Source organism: Artemia sp. Qi Xiang Cuo, chromosome 5 (genome assembly GCF_049724085.1).
Source record: "Artemia sp. Qi Xiang Cuo chromosome 5, ASM4972408v1, whole genome shotgun sequence".
Taxonomy (NCBI): Eukaryota; Metazoa; Arthropoda; class Branchiopoda; order Anostraca; family Artemiidae; genus Artemia; species Artemia sp. Qi Xiang Cuo.
The window spans coordinates 81,269,496-81,284,089 of NC_142798.1; the positions used below are offsets into that span (position 1 = coordinate 81,269,496).

At 33.3% G+C, this 14,594-nt stretch overlaps 1 protein-coding gene across 1 annotated transcript; it reads left to right on the top strand.

Moving 5' to 3' along the window:
• Positions 1-5,684: 5,684 nt before the first annotated feature.
• On the top strand, positions 5,685-9,145 carry LOC148952615 (uncharacterized). Its single transcript, XM_089089237.1, has 3 exons — positions 5,685-7,249; positions 7,508-8,007; positions 9,048-9,145. Exons 1-3 carry the CDS (start codon positions 5,685-5,687, stop codon positions 9,143-9,145), a joined length of 2,163 nt encoding a protein of 720 aa, XP_088945363.1.
• The last annotated feature ends 5,449 nt before the right edge of the window (positions 9,146-14,594 follow it).

Sequence of the window (14,594 nt, forward strand, 5' to 3'; positions counted from 1 at the left end):
ATTTGTTTACATCGTGCTATTGTAATTCTTGCCGCTAAACGAGCATGCACAACAATGTTTTTACTGTATATAGAGATGTTGTATAGATCACTGTTTGTTCCTTATTATTTTTGATTGACCCAATTTGATCTAGTTGTTAAATACTCTTCTACTCATCTGAAGAGTAGAGTCCTATGTGCTTCTTTGTATTGGTGCCGGATTATGTTCGATTTTTCTGTTTGTTTTATGGATATTCCGTGCTGTAATACTAGAAAAAAATTAATCATAGTTTGAAAGTCTTAATATTTCCTGTGTAAGTTTCTGATTTTTTGCTAAAGTAGTGATTTAAGTGCTGTAAAAGATAATCTAAAAACCTTTTTTTTTTAAATAACTCTAAATTCTGTAACCCCCCCCCCAGCAAAAAACTGAATACGGCCCTGATGGTGCCTATAAGGTGATTATTAGACCAAAATAAGTATCTTGTAGCCTCCTATGCAAAAATTTACTGAAGAAAATTTGTTTACAAAAACGCTCTTACAATTTTTTTTTAGATTTATCTTGAAGATTTAGTTAATATTTAAAATTTAGTTAATATAGATGGAACAAGTTTCCTACTAACCTATTAGTCGAAAATAAATTATGTATCTTATTATTATTGAATTTAAAAAGCTGACAGAGATCTATTCAGCTATGGCAGAAGTTCAATTTGCACTTGTGTGGTTAGTCTACATAGAGTTCTTCAGAAAAACAATGAACTAATAATCAAAATCCCAATAATCAAGGCCGTATCCAGGATTTTTGTTCGGGATGGGGGGGGGGGCGGGAGGGTAAAAACCTTCCGTAAAACGTATCAATAATTTGTTTATATGCATTTTTGTGGCTGATTTTTGGAGTCGAACAAAAATTTTGGAGGTGGGGGCTCCAAAATGGTACCCCCCCCCCCCCCACCTCTGGATACAGCCTTGCCAGTAATTTCTTGCATGTCAAATTTGTGGCGAATAAAGTCAAATAACAGGCCTACAATATATACATCCAATAATTATCAACGTTCGATGCAAGGCCGTATCCAGAGGGAGCTAGGGATTTCAACCCCCGCCCCCACCCGAATTTTTGAGTAACAAAACTGCATATAAACTCATTTTTGATGAGTTTTTTATTGTAAAGCCCCCCCCCCCCCCCAAAAAAAAAAATATATATATCCTAGGTGCGATCTTTGTGTGATGGGAAGTCTAAGTTTTATTCTAATCAATTGTTAACTTACTTGTCATTTCATAGTGACTTGTGTAATACTATTGATGAAAGTATTGCGTTATTCTGAACAACATATAAAATTTTTTGTATCCCTCTTAAGCACCTGAACTATGCCCATGGGTAGTTTAATTGCAGAGAGGTAGGAGGGGGGTCATCCTTGTAAAAATAACCCAAAGGTGAAGTCGGGTAAAAAGTTATAGAAACCTTCTTTCCTGTGACTATGATGAAATTAAAACGATCTATTAAATGAAAATGATTGTTCCGGAAAAATCGATGTTAACTCGTTCAATCATCATCGGAACAAGGCAAAACATATTATACAACAGAAAAGTTTAATTTTTAAATATAATATTCAAAATTTTTGAAAGTCATGATATACATTGTAATTGAGAATTCAAAAACCCAGTTTTATTTTTTCCTGCACTTGTTTTTTTTTAACGAAGGGTGAGGGGGTGTTATTCGAAATAGAAGCGGTAGCCTTATTGTTTACGAATTATGGAGAAAGCCAACAAGGAATTATGGAGAAAATAGCAAAACCGGGATAATTAGAAAGGGAGGGAAAAAGTCATCACATTGTGACTTTAAAACTTGTCTGAAAAAATATTTTAAGAATAACAAGAATATTACCACGAAAATTTAAGCTAAAGGATTTGGTACTAGTGTAGAATCTGGTCAGTGCGCGATTAGTGAAGTTTCGTTAATGCTAATGAAATAAAACAAAATAGGATGAATATGTAATAGTTCAGAAACAAATTTGGGGGCTATATATTTGCATATTAGGGAGGTGGGGGGGTGGAGGGTAAAGCATAGCATATATTAAATACGTAACCTAACCAAACCTAGGTACCCTTTAATCCCCCTAAACCCCAAAAAACTAAAGTTTAAATATAGTCCCGGAGTGAGAAACCCTTTGTTTATACGTCACAAAGCAGCGTAAACCTATACTCATAAAGATCTTTGCAATACAATTGTCGCGCACTTACCAAATTCTACACAAGTACCAATAATTTCCCCACCTCATAGAAAGGAATGGTTGTATTTCCAGGATATTTTAATTAATTTAATGGGATTAATTTTGTGTTTAAATATTACGTTGAATAATTGTGCACGACATTAAAATGTTGTAATTTGTGCTTTGAAGGACTAGAAATCGTAAAATAGTGTCGCTTCATTTTGTGCTTTGTTTTTTGGGAATATTTGAAAGTGTGGTTTCAAGAAAATTGGTGATCTCGTGTGTCGAATTATGTAGCCTTATTTATGCGAAATATAAATTTATTCGAAGCTAATCTATCGACCAAGAAACTAATAGGCTATAATAAAAGTGAAGAGGAAAACGTAAGGAAATAGTATGATCAATAAGACATTTTTAAGTGACAAATCTCAAGAAAATTTAAAAATGTCATTTGACCACATTGTCATTTGGCACAATTAAAAGTTCAATGAGATATTTCTAAGTGACAACTCTCAAGAGAATTTAAAAATGTCATTTGACCGAATCGTCATTTGACATTTTGTCATTTGGTACAATTAAAAGGTCAATGATACATTTCTTAGTGACAAATCTCAAGAGAACTTAAAAATGTAGATCTTTGCCTAGACCTGCCAACCAGCTCCGCTAATGACTGTACGACACCACTGCTTTTATTAAGAGTAGGAATTCTTCCACCCAAAATTTTAATAGTATCTTTATTTCACCCTTAAGGGGGGGCGGGAGCACTAGAGTATTTTTTCGGGATGTGAAGGTTAAAAACCGAAAATAGGCGATTTTAGACCTGATTATTTACAGTTTTCCTAGGAAAGAGATTTTTGTAACGTAATATTACATAAGAAATTTCGTCTGAAAAACTTCCAAGTTTTTGTAATACCTTAATTAGATCAATTTAAGTCAATTTCACTTAGATACAGTAAAAAAAAAACTATAAACTAAAGTTGAAATAAGGGCTAGTTCGATTGCAAATTGAAAGTTTTAGTGCCCTTTTTAAGACTCTAAACTGGTCAGAGGGTAATCAACTATCCTCCCATGCTCTTTGTCCTCCAAGACATCCGATCAAAATTTGGGATGACCATTTTGTTTAAAATAGTCCAAGATCAAGTAACTAACTCCTGGGTGGACATAACACCCCACAACCTTCAAGGCGAGGGCCGTATGTAATGAAAATTTTCCATTGTTTACTTTTGAGGTTTTTAATGGGAAAAGGGGGGCATGCTTGATCCTGGATCTCCAAAAAGGCTTACGGTATTAAAGTGGAAATTTAAGGGAATTTTCAGAGGGATCTCCAACAAAATAAAAATACACTATGTGCAGGCTGGTCGTTAAAAGGGCGTTTCAGCAAAATTGAAGGAAACGCCGAGGGTACTTAGTTTGAACTTTCAGATTATGTTGAGCATGATGTTCAAGAGTGATTGGAGGGAAACCAGCCCTCTTGCCCTTTTTTAGATGCCCCTCCCCTCAATGGTAATCAAAATTAAAAAAAAAAACATTTTGTTCAAAATAGTTTAAAAGTCAAATATCTATGCCTCCAGGGATGCCATGCTCCCAATTGCCCCAGGGCAAGGATTGTAATAAATTATACAACTTGCCCTTTGTTTTCATTCAAAAATTATCATTGGGAAAAGGGAGAATCTTTGATTCTGGTTGTGTTTGAAAAGGGTAAGGGCATTAAAGTGAAATACCGAGAAATGTTGCAGTAAATCAAAGACATTATGGGCATCAAGATCATCAAAAAGCTCTGTAATATCTCAAGGACGAGTTTTGAAATTAAATTGTTCAAAATAGTCTGAAGGTGAAATACCTTTGCCTTAGGATATAACATAACCCCCAACATTCCCTTGTGGAAGAGTCCTAAGTTATGAAAGTTGGCCATTGTTCATATATAAGGTTTGTTATTAGGAAAGCGGTATGTTCGATCCTGAGTATCCAAAAGGTTAAAGTTTTATGGTTGTTAAGGTGAAAGTTTCAGGAAATGTTGAGGAGATTGATGAAAGAAGTCAAACCACTATATTCAAGATGGTTGTCTAAAGGACGTGTCAGCAATATCTAAAGAACGGCTGAGTATATTAACTTTATTCTTTCAGAGCATGTTGAGGAGTGATCGAAGGGCAACCTATCATCCTTTCTTTTTTAGATGCCCCCTCCTCTCAAAATTGATAGAAATTTTGAAAAGCCATTTTTTTAAAATTGTCAAAAGGCCTGGCAATTATGCCTCCAAGGCTGTCATTCCCCCCCCCCCCGAGAGTCCCTGGGGCAGGGAATGTTTTACACGGAGGATTTGTCATTGGGAAAGGGGTGAATATTTGATTCTGGGTGTGTTCTAAAAGGCTAAGGGTATTGAGGAAAATTTGCAGAGAATATTGAGGGACATGTTGAACTAAAAAAAAAAAACTATGTGCATGCAGTTTATCAAAAAGGCTTATCTGAAAAATCTTCGGAATGTGTAAGGGTATTAAATTGAAACTTTCAGGGGCACTACTACTGCTGTTTTTACTACAACTACGACTACTTGTATCGGTGAGTATTTACAACTGTGACTACTTATGACTTCGAACACGATTACTTGCAACTGCGACTACTCGTGACTAGCTGCAGCTACTTGCGATTGCAACAACTCTTACTTGCAGGAAATGTTGAAGGGGGTATTGAGCAAAAACCAAGACCCAGTATGTGCACGCTGGTTGTCAAAATTTTTTATTAGTAATATATCAGGGATGGCTGAGGATATTATGTTGAAAGTTTGAGGGAGATTTTTGGATGTGACTGGGGGCAGCCAGCCGTTCCCCAATTCCCCTGTTTATAGGCCTCTCTCCAACACTGATCGATATTTAAAAATAAGCTATTTTGTTCAATTTTGTTAAAAGATCTAATAACTATTTCTACAGGTATACCGGGCCTTGAAGGTAAACTATTATATAAAACGATATATAAACGAAGGTAAACGATATATAAACTTGAAGGTATTTGCCCATTGTTTACATAAAGGATTTATCATTGGGAATTGGGGAATGTTTGGTCCTGGATGTGCCTGAAAAAGCTAAGGGTGCTAAGGTAAAACTTCAGGGAACGTTGAAGGCGATGCTGAACTAAATGAAAAGACACCATGTGCATATAGGTTATCAAAAAGGTTTATCTGTAATATGTTAGGAATGGGTAAGGGTATTAACTTGGCGATGCTGAACTAAATGAAAAGACACCATGTGCATATAGGTTATCAAAAAGGTTTATCTGTAATATGTTAGGAATGGGTAAGGGTATTAACCCTGAAGTTAACATACCAGAGTATTAAAAAGTATGTGTTTTGACAATAAGCATGTTTTCGTTGTATCTTTTCGTTATTTTGATTTTTTCTATGTTTCTTTAGTTTTTTTTATATTACTTTCGTTCCGTTATATGATTGAATATTTGGGATTTCTGTTGCTGAGTACAAGTTCTGCCCTACAATGTGCGTTGAAATTTGATAATGGTATTAAATAAAGAGAGACTGGCGCTGCTTGAGAATGGTCACGTAAAGTTTGCGGATCGAATGAATGGGACGTTAAATCGAGAGTTTGATGGTGATGGGAATAATCAGGTTTGTTTGGAAAATTCTAAGTATGTATTTGCAAGTGATCTTAAGGATTATGTGACGCGGCGGGGGCCACAAACTCTGCATATATTACATCTAAACTGCCGGGGGTTAAATAGTTCTCTACATTATATTTCAGAATTGTGTTCGGATCCGAATTTTGATGTGTTGGCGTTGACTGAGACATGGCTTCGGAATGATAATTCATCTTTGTTAGATATTAATGGTTATGAATTTATTAATAGGAATAGGGAGACTCGACAGCATGGAGGATTAGCAGTTTATATTAAATCAGGTTTTGCAGTTAAGACTAGACAGGATATTTGCATTTATCGCGAAATGATTTTTGAGTCAATGGTGTTGGAAATAAGTAGAAATGGATCCAAGTTTTTGGTTCTTATTTTGTATAAGCCGCCTTCTGCTTCAGAGATAGAGTTTTTAGAGTTATTGGAGCAGCAATTGGAAATGTTGAATGTATCAGGTTGCCCAAGTTTCATAGCGGGTGATTTTAACATAGATATGATGGTACTTAGTAATCGTGCAACTACTAGTTTGTTAAATTTAATGTCTAGTTTCGGATTGTTCCCAGGTATAAATATTTGTACAAGGATTTGTAACACGTCAGCTAGTTTAATTGATAATATATTCACGAACGTGAATTTTTGGAAACCAGGAGTGCTGGTAAATGATGTTTCAGACCACTGTGGAGTGTTTCTTTCTGCTGAAGTGGACCATAATTATACAGCTGGGAGTTTTTGTAGCCCAATTGTACCGACTGTGGACGCGGATTCTCTTGTACGATTTAAGAATGAATTAGAGTGTATGGATTGGGAGTTTTTGAATGCAATAAGTGATCCGGATCTTAAATTTTGTAAGTGGTATGATCAATTGTGTAGTAGTCTAAGAGAAAACTGCCGGATGCGTAAAAAAAAAAACAAGAGTAAATATGATTCTGCAAGAAAACCGTGGATTACCAGTAGTCTTCTTAGATCTATGAAAAGGCGCCATGAATTATATAAAAAGAGTATAATTGAGGCAAGCGTACTAAACCAGAAAATTTATCGTAAGTATAATGTTGCTTTAAATAAATTATTGAGGAAGGCTAGAATTGAGTATTTAGCTAAAGAATTTAAGAAGAGTGAGGGTAACCCGGCAAAGACGTGGAGTCTCCTCAGGCCTCTTATTGGCAAGAGAGGAGTTACGTTGCCAAATCTTCAGTCAGATCATACTCCAGTTCAACTTTCCAATCAGATGTGTGATTATTTTTCTAGTGTAGGTAATAATGTTGCCGGATCTATTTATTGTGATAGGAGTGATGGTACTTTTGATCAATATCTTCCTCCCAGTTGTGATACTTCTATTTTAATGACTAAGGTAACGGAAAGTGAAATAACAGATGTAATAATGGCTATGAAAAATAAAGCTTCAGGTGTTGATCTAATATCTATAAGAGTGCTAAAGTTTGTTCTTCAATGTGTTATTAAACAACTGGTTTCACTAATAAATGGTTGTTTTAAAAGTGGTGTGTTTCCAAAGTGTTTGAAAAGAGCGAAGATTGTTCCAATATTTAAGGGGGGTGATAAAAATGATATAAGTAATGACCGTCCCATTTCGCTGCTACCAGTTATTGCTAGAATTTTCGAGAAGCTAGTATATATAAGGCTAGAAAAGTATCTTGAAAAGAATTTGTTTTTTTATCAAAATCAATTTGGTTTCAGAAAAGGTTATTCTAGTGAGCATGCAATGTTGTTTTTGACTACATATGTTAATGATGCATTAGACAATAACCTTAAAGTTGCATCAATTTTTCTGGATATTGCGAAAGCGTTCGACACTGTATCTTATGATATTTTGTTAATGAAGTTAGAAAATTGTGGTATTAGGGGAAATGCTTTGAAGTTGTTAGAATCATTCTTAAATTCAAGGTCAATGTTTGTGGAGGTTAATGATGCACGTTCTGATAGTAGATTTATAAATTGTGGAGTTCCCCAGGGATCACCCCTAGGCCCACTTTTGTTTTCTATTTATATAAATGATTTGTCAAGTGCAGTTGATGGGTTGTATACTATTATTAAACCTCCTCTAGAGACACTTAAACCTAGTAAAGCCCTAGTTATGTTTGCTGACGACACGAAATTAACCGTATGTGGTAGGACTGAGAATGAATTGATGTCGCAATTACGAGAAGGTTTTAAGAATATAGAAAGGTGGATGAGAAGTAATAGGTTAAAATTTAATTGTAATAAGTCTAGTTTATTGATATATAGCAGATCTCCAAGTTATTACCCATGGGTGAATAATTTAAGTAATGGTACATCAATGATTCCACGAAGGAGGAGTGTTAGATATTTGGGGATTATTATTGATGAAACTTTAAGTTTTGTAGATCATATTGATTGTGTGTCTATGAAACTTGCACGTAATGTTGGAATTATGCGTAAATTGAAAAATTTTCTCCCAACTAGTATATTAAGATTATTGTATTTTTCAATTGTACATCCATATCTATTATATTGTTCTTCAGTATGGTCGTCTACTTTCGGAACGCATCTTCTGCCCCTGCGTGTACTACAAAATTCGGCAATAAGGCTTTTGATTGGTAAGGATAATAGAGGATCATCTGTTCGTAATGAGTTTATGACGCTGAAGATTCTACCGGTATCGGGTCTTTTTAAATTTTATAAAACACAGTTCATGTTTAAGTATCTTTATGGTAGTGTTCCTGTTTGTTTTAAGGGAATGTTTGTGAGTGGGGGTGATGTTCATGAGCATGGAACTAGAAATTTGGAAGAATTTCGAAGACCGATTCCGCAAGCGACAAGATCATTTTTTTCTATCCGTCATGCCGGTCCGAGTGCTTGGAATAGTTTACCAGTGGAACTTAAATGTGTGGATGACCTGCTGCTGTTCCGTAGTTTATTGAGGTAGTATTGTTTAGTAATTTATTATTTTTAATGAATTGGCTAAAAAGGGGGGGGGGGTACGTGATTATTGTAAAGTGGCTATGTATAGTATGTTAGTATTAGTTTTTGAGTTGGAGGGCAGAACTTGTATTTGTATTTGTATTCATATTAACTGAAAAGAGTTATTATTTTGGATCTTATTTTGTTATTATGATTTTTTATGCGTTTAGAAGGGATTACCCCCGCACAAGCTTGCTTCTGGGGGTATTTTGTTTGTTTGTTTTTATGTATATAGTAAAATAAATCCCAGTTATAAATTGAAAATTGAATTGAAAATTGAAATTGAAACTTCTAGGGCCACTACCGTTACTTCTACTGCTGCGGCTGCAACTGCGACTACTTGCGATTGCGACTGCGACACTTTACAACTGCGAATGCGCCTTGTTTCTGTAAAAGTTGAGGGGGATGTTGAAAAAAAAAACACTATGTTAATATGCTAGTTGTCATATGGGTGTATCAACAATATTTGTGGAACAGATAAGGGTATTAAATTAAAACTTTCACAAATTTTTTAACATTTCTTTTACAACTCTTTTTTCTGACTGATTTTTTTTTTGTAATTATTTTCAATAGCAATGAATTCAAAGTTAGAAAAATTATTATTAAGAATGGTGTTTTAAGCAAGAAAAAAGCGATGCAGAATTTGTAGTTATATACAAACAAAAAAAGTAAGAAATTTTCTAATACCAAAACATTTTTGAGACATCAATTTTGTTTAATTTTTTTGTTGGGGGGGGATAAATTTTTGAGGGCAAATCACGAATGCTAAGAAAACAAGAGATTTACCCAAAAAGTTAGCTTGGGAGCTATCTCGAAGGATTTATTTATGCACGTTTTAGGTTTTAATATAATTCTTTACTTTCATTTGAAGGTGTGTATTCAAAATAATCTATGGATTTAGTTCAATATTTCCTTTCCATCACGTCTCGAAAAGTTTCAACTTGAGAGGCTCAACCGTTCCTGGGATATTATTTATTGACTTATAAAAAAGTTAAAACCCTTTTTGATCTGAGAGGTTAAATTTTTTTAATTTTTTATCTAAAATGATAAAATTTCAGTCAAGTAAGAGTTCAATGACATTTTAGATGGTTTTTAGTCGTCAGAATACCATGGAAAGATGTCAAAACGAATGTGCCTCTATAATTAATTTCGCCTATTCTACTATAGATTCCTCAAAAATTTCACAGAAAAATTCAAATTTCTAACCAAACGATATTGCTTCATAATTAAAACGATCTTATTATATCATATATTAGTCCAGAATGATCTGTAAAGCAACTGGGGGGGGGGGGGGGAGGGGGGTGCCTGTCGTATCAACATTGCTTATTGCTACCCCTCTTATGTACATCTCCGAGTGCCACGTACGGCACAGTTACACTACCCTTTGTACTGTTCTGCCATGAATGGGACAGTTTTGTTACGCTCGCCGAAGTCAATTCAATATCCATCTCAACATTCTGTGACAAAGTCTACTTAGCATCCTTAACTGTTCCTGAGAAATTGCAGATACGCTGTTCTGACAACCCGGAAGCACATAATGCGTTTCGATTTAGTTCAACATGTGACTAAATTTTGAAATAAATTGTGAGTTGATAAAACTATCACTTTTGATGAATAACATATACATAATATATACATACTTTTACCATTATTTCTCCATGAAATACATTCAACTTTCATTCTAAACAAAAATTGTAATATTTACAATACTCATGGTGTGGCAGGGGTTGACAAAATTTACATTTACTCTCCCCCCGACAAAAAAAACTAGATCCAGCTCTGCTGACAACATGACTATTTAACTCAGATTGCAGCTCACTAAAAGCGAGCCTCTTTTAGTCTTGCCCTTGATGGATGGCCGAAAGGATGATTCTTGGCAATCTTCCATCCTTCATTCTCAAACGTGTTCAAGCTGTCTCAAACCTATTCTCATTACAGCCCTAGAAAGTGGGATAGAACGCCATTTATCGCACAGCTTGTTATTTGAAAAAGGGCCAGTCAAAGAGTACCCAAACTTATTCTTATTCAATTTTTCTAGAAAACCTCAAGCAAATCCTCCTCTGTTTTTCGAAGTGTCCAAGCTTCATAACTATATTTAGCCACTATCACCACTGTATCTAGCCACTATCTAGCCACTGTATATAGCCACTATCACCACTGTCTCTAGCCACTGTATTTAGCCACTATCACCACTGTATCGAGCCACTGTATTTAGCCACTATCACCAATGTATCTAGCCACTATCTAGCCACTGTATTTAGCCACTATCACCACTGTATCTAGCCACTGTATTTAGCCACTATCACCACTGTATCTAGACACTATCTAGCCACTGTATTTAGCCACTATCACCACTGTATCTAGCCACTATCTAGCCACTGTATCTAGCCACTGTATTTAGCCACTATCACCACTGTATCTAGCCACTATCTAGCCACTGTATTTAGCCACTATCACCACTGTACCACCAATATTCTGATCTTGGTTCGCAAACTTGTATTCCCATTGTTCTAAATTTCTTCATGTTTCGAAAAGACAACCCTCTCTTTTCTTCAGCACAATGAAAAAAAATAAAAATTAAGAAAAGGAAGAAAGTAAGAAAAGTAAAAGGAAAAAGTAAGAAAGAAACATGTTCACATTGCCTGAACGAAACAAAGCGGATAAAAACAAACGAAATGAAAATCAAACCTAGAAACCAACAGCACGGAGAACCATAAAAAAATAATAAACCTCTTAAAGCTATCTATAAAAAACAACGAAGAACCATCAAAAATAACAAACCTGTTAAAGCTTATCGTACTCTCTTGAAGCTAATCATAAAATTTTTATCAATGCTATTTTTCCTATGCCATGAAATCACGAGCAATACCTGATTTCTACGAACATCTATTTCCGATAACGTTTGAATAAAAAGTGAAAAGACATTTTTTAATTTTTTTCGTTTCTGTTTAAAATTGAAAAAAACTAAATCAAGCTCTGTAAGTTTGTTGAATAAGAACGTAATACCGGTAAAATAAAAGAAGATTTTTTTTTTCTGTTAATTTAAAAGACACTATGGAGAACATTTCGTCTTTGCTTTCCTTACAAGTTGGTTTTGTTTTATTGATGAACGGTGAAATTTGTGAATTCTAAATATTTGCATTTTGAATAACTTTTATTCTATTTTTTATTTGAATATTATTAATACTCAGTATTCAACATTGTTCTTGATACAATTCAGAACATGTAGTAGATGCTTGAATTTTAAACAAATTATACCTATTATAATATGTAACTAATAGGGAAAGCCTCCTTGATCCTATTTTAATACAGAAATTCGAAAGTAACAGAAGGAAAAAACAGAAACAAAAAAATAGAAAAAAAACTTATTAAAAAAAATTTATTGTGGCTCTGTGTCCATTTATTTATTTAATTTTTTTTAACAAAGTGTTTCTCATGAAAACAAAGGATGAAGCTGAAAATTAAACACACAAAAATGACTGCATCGTAGTTTGTACAACAAATTACACATCTTAAAAATATTAGACATCAAGCCACAATTAAAAAGGAATATCTAGTAACGGTAATTCAACCATCCAACGGTAAGTCTATATATATATATATATATATATATATATATATATATATATATATTAATCAATATTTTAATCAATAGTAAAAAAAAAACAGAAGTTGTTTGGTTATCATTTTATTGTGGCTCTGTGTGCATTTATTTATTTAATTTTTTTAACAAATTGTTTCTCATGAAAACGAAGGATGAAGTTGAAACTTAAAACACACAAAAATGACTGCATCGTAGTTTGTACAACAAATTACACATCTTAAAAATATTAGACATCAAGCCACAATTAAAAAGGAATATCTAGTACGGTAATTCAACCATCCAACGGTAAGTCTATATATATATATATATATATATATATATATATATATATATATATATATATATATATATATATATATATATATATATATATATATATATATATATATATATATATATATATATATATATATATATATATATATATATATATATATATATATATATATATATATATATATATATATATATATATATATATATATATATATATATATATATATATATATATATTAATCAATATTTTAATCAATAGTAAAAAAAACAGAAGTTGTTTGGTTATCATTTTATTGTGGCTCTGTGTGCATTTATTTATTTAATTTTTTTAACAAATTGTTTCTCATGAAAACGAAGGATGAAGTTGAAACTTAAAACACACAAAAATGACTGCATCGTAGTTTATGCAACAAATTAAAAAAAAAATATTTCAAGTAAGTTAGCTTGTGATACTAGTGTTTTAAACTAGAGTTAAGATTGTATCGTAAAATTTATTGATTTAACGCCCGGTAAGAAACCATCGAGAGCTTTATGAACTACCCTTTTATTTTCTTCAGGCCACCTACGGTTTTCCTGTTTTTTGCCTTATTTTTGTGTTTTTAGTAAACCAGTTTTTCAAGGATCAAAAATATTGGGACATATCACGAGCCAGTTTTTTGAAACTGTTTTTCAAACATAAGCTGTATAAACTGTGAAGTAGTAATTTCTGTTTGTTTTAAGTTTTAACTTCGCTCCTTACTTTCATCAGGAAAACTATGCTTTTTAAAACATTTGTGTAGTTTTTTTTTCAAATTCTAAAATCCATATAAGAAATGTTAATAAGAAGATCTATTTCCAGCTTAGCCAAAGAAACTAAAGGCACCAATCCGAATTTTTTTCTAAAATAAGGTATTAGATATTGGTTTAACTTCGCATCTCTTTTAAACTTTCCATTAAAGAATCTAAAATTTGTCACAGAGTCTATGGGGTCGGAAAATTGTATTATTATTCAATCAGTTTTTCTGCCTTAATGCTGCAATTAATTTGAACGTTTAATTAGAAAGTATGCTTTCATTATTTTTGCTTTTTTGACATTTTAGGAGATCCAAACATTATAAATGAGTTGGAGCTTTAAAAAAAATGCTTTGTCTAAGATTTGAACGTAGGTTACCACGGCCACAGAAACTATTTCATAAAGGTTTCTATAAAAAGGTTTGTTTTATATTTCTAATGTTTCAAATCACTATGTATCACGCGCTAAAAATTTAAGATAACAAGATAATCTAGACTGGACATAGCTTTTTAATGCTCGTTTCAACTATAAATCTACAAAAAGCACGCGGAAATGATCAATAGCTTTTAATTGAGGTTTTAAATGTCTCTATGATTTTGCAGCTGCCTATTATTTCCAATGGTGTAAATTGTAGGGGGTGTCTCCTGTTCCCCCTTAGTTTTTGCTACCACTTGCATTTTTAAATTACCTTTCATTTGAAAAACCCTTTTTTGTTATTTTCCATGGAAAATAAATAGTTGCTCAACTTTAGATATTAAAATACATTTTGCCTCCCCTGCTAAATTTGTGACGATTGGCGCCAGTCTCATAAAATTATCCAAGCTATTAGAACTATCCTAGTTCTGTTAGTAAGCACACGATTTATGAAACATTTTATATGGGGAGTGAGGGAGAATACAGAGACGAGGGATAATAAACCACAGGTTTGGTTCAAGCCGTTCCCCAAGCCGTTTAATGGTTTCGACCATGGATATTATGATGATACCCTGTTTATTCTCTCCAGCAATTTCAACCATTAAATAGAACCCAAAATGCACAATAAAAGCTCTTAGATATGAAAACTAGTTTTCAAATGACCTCTTAAACAGCTTTCTATAATGTTCCAGTGCCCCGGTAACCGGGACAGAAAGGAAAGGAACTAGAAAAAATTGAGGAAAAATTGCCAGTGGTTTTTTTTTTGTTGTGTCCTA